An 8,794-nucleotide genomic window follows, 5' to 3' on the forward strand; every position below is an offset into this window, starting at 1 on the left:
TGAAGCTCTAAGTGTTAATGAACACAGTCCCTGCTCTCAAGAAGTCTAAGTTAGAAAGCTGATACTAATCAAGTGATTATTGATTGATTCATGTATGATTATAAACTGAGACGGATATGGTAAAGGAAAGGCAAGATTCTACCACATGCTACAACATACAAATCTCACCTAAGTAGGGTGTCAAAAAGGTTTCCTGAAGAAGTAATTCTGACGGGGGTGGGGGGTTGGGTGAGCCTGGTGTTGGGTATTAAAGAGGGCACATATTACATGGAGCACTGGGTGTGGTGCATAAACAATGAATTCTGGAACAGTGAAAAGAAATAAAATTTTTTAAAAAGGAAGGAGAAAGAACAGAAAATATTCAGTTAAGTGAGAAAAAATAACAAATAAAAGAACATTTCATTTATACAGTAGAATTTGAAAAAAAAAAAAAAAAGAGAAGTAATTCTGGAGCTGAGAGTTGATGAATGATCAGGAGTTAATTAGGCTAAGTGAAGAGAGATGGGGAACATTCCAGGCTGAAGGGAGTAAGGGCAAAGGCCCTCCTGCAAAAGGAACCAAGATCTGAAGGGATGAAAAAAGTTTAAGGGTTGGAGGGTAGAAAACTAGGAGTGAACAGTGTGAGAAGAGACCAGAGAGGTAGTAAGGCAAGACCACTGCAGGCTACAGTGACAAGATTTTGATTATTTCTTTACTGAATGCCTTTAGGGAAATAGACACTCATACACTGGTGCTGACAATGTAAATAAATATAACCTCTATAGAGAGTAATTTATCAGTAACTACAAAAAGTAAAAATTTAAAGACATATATACAAGGTTATTTACTGCAACATTGTTTTTAATAGCACAAGATTGAAAACGATGCAAACATCCACTGACTGGTGGAATTGATTATGGTACATCATACAAAAGAGTAAAATGAAGTTGTGAAAAAGACAAAACACACTCTGTGTACTGATATGAAAATATCTCCAAGATGTACTAAGTGGGGGGGAAAGCTTCAAATTAAACTCTGCATAACTAGTTTTTATATTCTAAATGGGGAATATACATTTACATCGTATTTGCTTAATTGTAACGAAGAAACTGTGGAAACATATATAAGAAACTACAGGGGTGCATGGATTGTGGTAGACTATTGGTAGGTAGCTGAAGATAGATGTAAGAACAAGAGTAGGAGACTTTTTACTTTATACCTCTTTATCCTTCCACATTTTGCAATCAAGTGAACATATTACCTTGTCAACAAAAATGAATACATATGTGTAAAAATAATTGTGATATTTGTCTTAAAGATAATGCAAAGCCAGTAAAGACACCATCTCACACCTACTAGGATGGCTGTACTGATAAAGACAGACAGTAACAAGTGTTGGGCCAGATGTGGAGAAACTGGAACCTTCATACATTGCTAGTGGGAACGTAAAATGATGTGGCTATTTTGGAAAAAATTCTGGCAGTTCCTGAAAAAGTGAAACACAGAGTTACTTGTATGACCCAGGGATTCCTCTGGAATTCAGAGCACTGTGCAACTATCACCATTGTGTTGGTATAACCAATAGGATTGAAAACATATGCTCACACAAAAATTTGTACATTAGGGCGCCTGGGTGGCTCAGTGGGTTAAGCCGCTGCCTTCGGCTCAGGTCATGATCTCAGCGTCCTGGGATCGAGTCCCGCATCGGGCTCTCTGCTTGGCAGGGAGCCTGCTTCCCTCTCTCTCTCTCTGCCTGCCTCTCAGTCTACTTGTGATTTCTCTCTGTCAAATAAATAAATAAAAAAAAATTTAAAAAAAAAAATTTGTACATTAAAAAAAATCTTTTGAGGGCGCCTGGGTGGCTCAGTGGGTTAAGCCGCTGCCTTCGGCTCAGGTCATGATCTCAGGATCCTGGGATCGAGTCCCGCATCGGGCTCTCTGCTCAGCAGGGAGCCTGCTTCCTCCTCTCTCTCTCTCTCTCTCTCTCTGCCTGCCTCTCTGCCTACTTGTGATCTCTCTCTGTCAAATAAATAAATAAAATCTTTAAAAAAAATCTTTTGATAAAAAAATTTGTACATGAATTGTCATAGCAGCAGTATTCATAATAGGCAAAAAGTAAAAACAATTAAAATGTCCATCATCCGATGAATGGATACAACAAGAAGTGGCATATTCAATCAGCGGAATGTTATTTAGTACTTCCTTCATAAAAAGGAATGAGGCAGGGTGCCTGGGTGGCTCAGTGGGTTCTCTGCCTTCAGCTCAGGTTATGATCCCAAGGTCCTGTGATCGAGCCCGCATCAGGCTCTATGCTCAGCAGGGAGCCTCTTTCCACGTGTGTCTCTCTCTCTCTGCCTGCCTCTATGCCTACTTGTAATCTCTGCCTGTCAAATAAATAAATAAAATAAAGGAATGAAGCACTCTTTCATAGGACAACATGGATGAACCTAGAAAGGATTATGCTAAGGGAAGAAGGCAGTCGCAAAAGACCACATATTGTACAATTTTCCATTTATATGAAATGTCAAGAATAGACAAATTTATAGACAGAATGTTGATTAATGCTTACTTAGAGCTTGAGGGGGTGGGTCGAGGAGAAAAAGGGAGGGGAATGAGGATTGCCCACTTGATGGCTAATGGGCATGGCATTTTTTTTAGGGGGCACAAAAATATTCTAAAATTAGATAATGGTGATGGTTGCACAGTGCTCTGAATATGTTGAAAACTATTGAAAGGCACACTTTATTTATTTTTTTAAGATTTTATTTATTTATTTGACAGAGAGAGATCACAAGTAGGCAGAGAGGCAGGCAGAGAGTGAGAGAGGAGGAAGCAGGCTCCCCGCGGAGCAGAGAGCCTGATTCGGGACTCGATCCCAGGACCCTAAGATCATGACCCGAGCAGCGGCTTAACCCACTGAGCCATCCAGGCGCCCTGAAATGTACTCTTTAAATGGGTGGAATGTATGGTATATGAATAATATCTCATTAAGACTGCTTTAAAAAAGAGCAATAGTTTGGGGCACCTGGGTGGCTCAGTGGGTTAAAGCCTCTGTCTTCAGCTCAGGTCATGATCTCAGGGTCCTGGGATTGAGCCCCACATCCGAGTCTCTGATCAGCGGGGAGCCTGCTTCCCTGTCTCTCTCTCTGCCTGGCTCTCTGCCTACTTGTGATCTCTGTCTGTCAAATAAATAAATCTTTACATTTAAAAAAAGAGCAATAGTTTGAAATACTTAACTTCTAAAAGGCATTATGCCCATACAGACATATCAATAATTTATTTCAAACCCAATCTTCCCAAAAAGAAATAGTGTAGATATAAATTGCCCTAGAGCTTAAGAAAACATGGGAAATAATTCATCTCAAATATTTAGCACAAAGCTGATAGGAAAGTACATCAAAATGTACTATGGTTATATAAGATATTACCATTGGGGGATGCTTGGTAAAAGGTAAATACATGGGAATTCTTGTTTTTTTGCAAATTCTCGTGAGTCTAAAAATTATTTCAAAATAAAAAATATTTTAAAAATCTGTCAAAGTCCTTAATTCAAGATGATAAACTCACTATAAAATTTATCTTCTTCGTATTTTTTTGTATTCCACAATTTTGGGATATATTTTCATTATGGGTTAGTTCAAAGTATTTAATTTCCATCATCGTTTATTCTTTGACCCAGAGTTATCTGGAAGCCTCTTTGTTTTCTTAGATTTCCAGATAGATATTTGTATTTATATTTTACATTGTGATCAGAGAATATGGTATGTATTGTACAATTCTTTGAAATTTGAATTATAGGGGCGCCTGGGTGGCCCAGTGGGTTAAGCCTCTGCCTTCTGCCCAGGTCATGATCTCAGAATCATGGGGGGTCGAGCCCCTGCAGGCTCTCTGCTTAGCAGGGAGCCTGCTTCCTCCTCTCTCCTCTGTCTACTTGTGATCTGTGTCAAATAGATAAAATCTTAGAAAAAAAAAAAAAAGAAATTTGAGGTTTATTGGTTGAGATAAATTTTTTAAATAAATGTCTTAAGTATGCTTAGGAAGAATGAGTATTTTTAAGCTTTGGGTGCACGGTTTTCTGTGTTTATTCAATCAAGCCTGTTATTGTGATTTTTGGAGTCGAGAGGTGATGACAAGTTGGGAGCAGAAAAGGTGGAGAGAAGTGGAGGGAAGTCAGATTTATTTGGGAGACAATACAAACTCTGTATGGTGTTGGAAGGGTACACGTGAAAGGTGAAGGAGAGCGCCATCAAGGATGACCTCCTTGGTTTCTGCCTTATGCAATTCGACCGATGGCGGAAGTATGCAACTGAGATAGGGAATCCTACGAGGGATTAGGGAATATCTCTATTTCCCCCAAGAATGTTTCTTTACTTTCCACGGGGGATAGGGGGAAGGTGGTGAAATTGAGGTGTGGGGTTGGGACTCAGCAGCTCTCCGCCCTCTCTTAAACGCTCTGAATATATCCGTGTTGCAATACTGACCACGGTGAGTTTTTCACTTCACAAGGTATCGCACCTACCAAGCGAGGAGCAGCTCAGAGAGCACAAGCTGAGCATCCTAGTCGCCTTCCAAAGGATTTTGCCCAGAAACTGGCTCCGCCCTCTCCTAGATCGCTCTTGGCCCCGCCCCCAGGGATTTCCGGCCCGCCGGCTTCGCTGCACCCTCCTAGTCCCCTGCAGAGCCCCGCTCCGCCCCTATTGCAACCGTTGTTCTCCAGCCTAGCTGGGACTAGAGTGATTGACGAAGATATTCTCCAATCACTACGCCGAAAGGCCAAGCGATGGCCAACTAGGCGGTAGCAGAGGCGGGTGTTGTAGCCTAGTTGGGAGCGGTGACCAGGAAGTGAGAACAGAGGATGAGTCAAGCCCAGGCTGTGGTGTGAAGGTGACGGGGCATCTGGTTTCCCCAATTTCCTCCTTTCCTCGACCCTAGGTCAGGGGTCCGTTCGCAACTAGGACGCGGGATCTCCATTTGGCGTTTTGAAGGTGGAAGGAGGTGTGTCTACATAAAGAAGCGGTTGAGAATCTGTCCTGAACGCCTTCTCCGTTTCGCCGAGAGGCAGGTCCTTCTAGCCTGCGGTGAGGGTCCTGTCTCCCTCCCCCACTCCCGGGGTGCGGGCTATGAAATTGTTTAAGATCCTCCGGTAGCTTGCGGGTGGTGAAAGTCTTCCGGACTCAGTCACGGAAAGGGAGGTGAGGGATGAGGACAGTGAGATTCGCGAACTCTGCCCTTCTTCAGAGGAGTTAGAGACCTCCAGCTGTGGCGAGAGGGGCCCTGGGAGCTAGATCGCGGTAGTTAGGAAGGTGGGGGGGGGGCGCGAAATAAGTACTGAGGGCAAAGGAATGGGTGGGAAAAAACATTTATGTGGCGGTCGTGGTAGTTCTCCGAGTCTCTCCGAGAGGCGCTGGTTTGGGGCTCGGTCTTTAAATTCCCTGCCCACCTGTGCGCCATCAGCTTTTTGCCTTCCTTTCTTTCTCCACAGGCTGGAGGAAGCACCTGGAGATGTGGAATCCCAATGCCGGTAGGTGTTTGGGGAATCTCTTTTCCCATCGCAGCCCCTTTTCAGTTGAGCCCCACAATAGGAAGTTTCTGTCCGTTTTTCCTCTCCCTCTCTCACCCGCTGAAGCAAACCACAGCTGACCAATGCTGTCGTCTTTCCTTAGATTTCACTGCCTCCTTTTCTCCCCAGCCCTGCCAGAGCCCTTACCTTTCCTCTGCTCTGCAGGTTTGTCTCCCCTCCGCCTCATTTTCCTTCCTCACCTTTGCATTTCCCTTTAAGTATTGAGTGAGAAGCCGAATTCTCTTCTTTTTTTGTCCTTGTTTGTTGTCAGAGGCTCTGAGCTGTTCTAATATCAAGTTATTCTTTGCTTCTTCACCAGGGCAGCCAGGACCAAATCCATATCCCCCTAACGTGGGGTACCCTGAAGGTTCCAGTCCTGCCCATCCACCACCACCACCTGTCAATCCTGCCTATCCTCCAGGCCCCTTTCCAACTCCCCCAGGAGTTCCCCAGGGGAATCCAGCTTTCCCCCCAGGTGGGCCCCTTAATCCTGTGCCTCAGCCTGGGTATCCAGGATGCCAACCCCTAGGTCCGTACCCACCTCCCTACCCGCCACCTGCTCCTGGCATGCCTCTTGTGAGTCCCGTGGCACCCGGCATGGTGGGACCAGGAATGGTGATGGACAAGAAGATGCGGAAGAAAATGAAGAAAGCTCATAAAAAGATGCACAAACACCACAAGCATGGCAAGGTTAGTGCCCTCCAGAGCCTGGCTAGGAAGAGGTGCCCCTACAGAGGGACTAGGCTAGCGGGAGTGGGCGAGGGGGATTGGCAGTCTGAGGACATAGAGCAGCCATTGTGTTGCTCTGGTAGATGCTGCTTCTTCATAAAGATTCTACTGGTAAGAATCTGATAACCTTGAAATATTAGGCTAATCGGGCCTTCTATCAAGGAGGGGCTATGCTGAGCCTTGGAATAGCTAGCAGAATCAAAAGCCTTTCCTGTCTGTCTATGCTCTCCCCAAACTTTTGCTCCACTCCCATTCCCAGATGCTTCTTTTAGTAAGTTAGACACACCCACCTTCAGTGTTCTCAAGGTTTTGTGTTAATTACAGGACCTTTGTTTCCTACCACCCAGTGGCACTCTTAGTGTCAACCCAAGGCAAGGCGAGTCTCTTCATTCTAGTGTTAATTAACAAGTAGCTCTCAGGACAACTCTGAAAGGATAGAACCAGCCTGGATCTTGAGGAGGCCTTGATTTACATTTTACTGCCTAGTGTTTATTTGCTTTAGGGCTTTGGGCATTACTTCCTGGTTCTGGATCTTTGGTAGAAGTTTGAGGAAAAGGAAAAATGAGGTTGAGTGGGGAGTGACATTATTCTGGAGAGACTAAAAAATGTTTTTGTTGACTGTTGATGGGAGTGTGCATGTAAAGAACCTTGGTTAGTAGTCTCCCCACTTTTTCTCCCACCTTCCTCACTGTCTCCCATTTGGGGCTTAGGAAGAAGTAGAGCTAGTGGGCACCCAGATGCTGGTTCTACTCACTTGTCTTCGACCCATAGCTACATGAACTTTCCATGCAGCCTGTCAGTAAGCATTTGCAAGGTAGCAGCTGTCTCCTAGCACTATACTATACTTGTAATTTATTTCTTGCCTAGGCACTGGCTCGGGTAAAGAAAGTTAGAAACATGCTCCCAATGCAGTATTAAGTTCTGTGTACCGATTCAGGAGGGTATAATCCATTCCTGTATGTTCACTGCTAAGGGATATGTTTGCTTTTGCTGTGTAAGGGACAGTCTGTTTCAAGACACCTGAACTTAGGAAGCAAGAGTGCTTGGGTGGAGGGGTAGAGAGCACCAGAGAATGTCCCATGGAGTGATCAAAGGTCGTTGGATCTGATGGCTGTCTCCTTTCCCCTTTCCCGTTACAGCATTCCTCCTCCTCCTCCTCCTCTTCCAGCAGTGACTCTGACTGAATACAGGGCCTGGACCCTTCCCTCAAGCCTCTCCAGTTCTGCTCTCCCATCAAGCTTCAGACGCCATCTTGTACTGGGGAAAATTAGCCATGGTGCCCCTTCTTCCTCATCTCCCAATCTGAGCCTTACTCTGCTGTTCAGCCCTAACTAGCTAGGGAAAATGGGAAAAGAATTACTATGGGCCAGCAAAGACCATCTTCTCACTACTTGGATAGAACTTTTAGCTGACAAGTTTAGCAGGAGAACTGTTTTTTGAAGATGGTGAGCCTTGGAGCTAAACTCTGAAGATGAGTTTAAGATCTGTAAAATGTGATTTTTTTTTTTAATCTTTTGTAATACTTGCAGTTGGGAGGTGTTGTGGAAATTTAATTATGGAAAAAAGAATCTGTGCCATTTTTGTAATGTGGCTGGCACACTTTGGTGATTTAATGGCACATAGATTTCCCAGCAGCTTTTATTGGTGATATGAACTGTAAGGCTGCCAGGAGGTGGAGTCCATTTCGTAGATAAGCTCTGCTTGCCTTTGGAATCTCACTCCTTAGCTTAGTAGGCTGGTTTAGGTCCTTCTCATTCTCCACCTCTCAGTCCAAATAAAGCTTTTTTTCCCCTGGTCTCTGTTCACCCGTGCCATTACCTTGGTTGGGCCCAGCACACTGTACTACTTTTGCTGCCCTTCCATAGACCCTCCAAAGTGTATCCGTTTTATAGTAAAGCAGAGTGTCAGTAAGGAAGACACCATATGTCCCTATGTTTCTTAAGTGGGAGGAACCTTCAGAATTGGTTCAGACTACTGGAATGGATCTCTACTGTGATCCGGTCAATGAGGATACAGGTCTTTAGCATAAGTTTTCATATCTACTACAGAGGTTCTTAATCCTGGCTGCCCATTAGCTATCAGAGTAGTAATTTAGAGTATAATCAGAGTAATAATTTAGACTGTAATCAGAGTAATAATTCAGAGTAATTTTTTAAATTCAAATTATTTAATATACTGTGTGTTATTAGTTTCAGGATAAGAATAATTTAAATTTTTAAAAAGATTTTATTTGTTTATTTGATAGAGAGATAGAGAGCACACGTAGGCAGAGTGCCAGGCAGAAGGAGAGGGAGAAGCAGGCTCTCTGCTGAGCAGGGAGCCCTACGCAGGGCTTGATCCCAGAACCCTGGGATCATGACCTAAGCCAAGGGCAGATGCTTAACCAACTGAGCCACCCAGGTGCCCCTCAGGGTGAGAATAATTTAGAGTTTGGCCTTAAATCTATTGAATGAGGGGCTGCCTGGGTGGCTCAGTCAGTTAAGCATCCAAGCCTTGATTTGGTTCAGATCCTGATCTCATGGCTAA

The 8,794-nt window shown here is 44.0% G+C and overlaps 1 protein-coding gene across 2 annotated transcripts; it reads left to right on the top strand.

The window, feature by feature from the left end:
* Nucleotides 1–4,671: 4,671 nt before the first annotated feature.
* PRR13 (proline rich 13) lies at nucleotides 4,672–8,063 on the top strand. Of its 2 annotated transcripts, none has more exons than XM_032348422.1 (4): nucleotides 4,672–4,863; nucleotides 5,462–5,500; nucleotides 5,859–6,229; nucleotides 7,408–8,063. In XM_032348422.1, exons 2-4 carry the CDS (start codon nucleotides 5,482–5,484, stop codon nucleotides 7,450–7,452), a joined length of 435 nt encoding a protein of 144 aa, XP_032204313.1. In that variant the 5' UTR covers nucleotides 4,672–4,863; nucleotides 5,462–5,481; the 3' UTR covers nucleotides 7,453–8,063. The 2 variants fall into 2 exon arrangements, with proteins under 2 accessions (XP_032204313.1, XP_032204312.1); XM_032348421.1 differs by having other exon boundaries at nucleotides 4,679–5,057.
* The last annotated feature ends 731 nt before the right edge of the window (nucleotides 8,064–8,794 follow it).

Source organism: Mustela erminea, chromosome 6 (assembly GCF_009829155.1).
Source record: "Mustela erminea isolate mMusErm1 chromosome 6, mMusErm1.Pri, whole genome shotgun sequence".
NCBI lineage: Eukaryota > Metazoa > Chordata > Mammalia > Carnivora > Mustelidae > Mustela > Mustela erminea.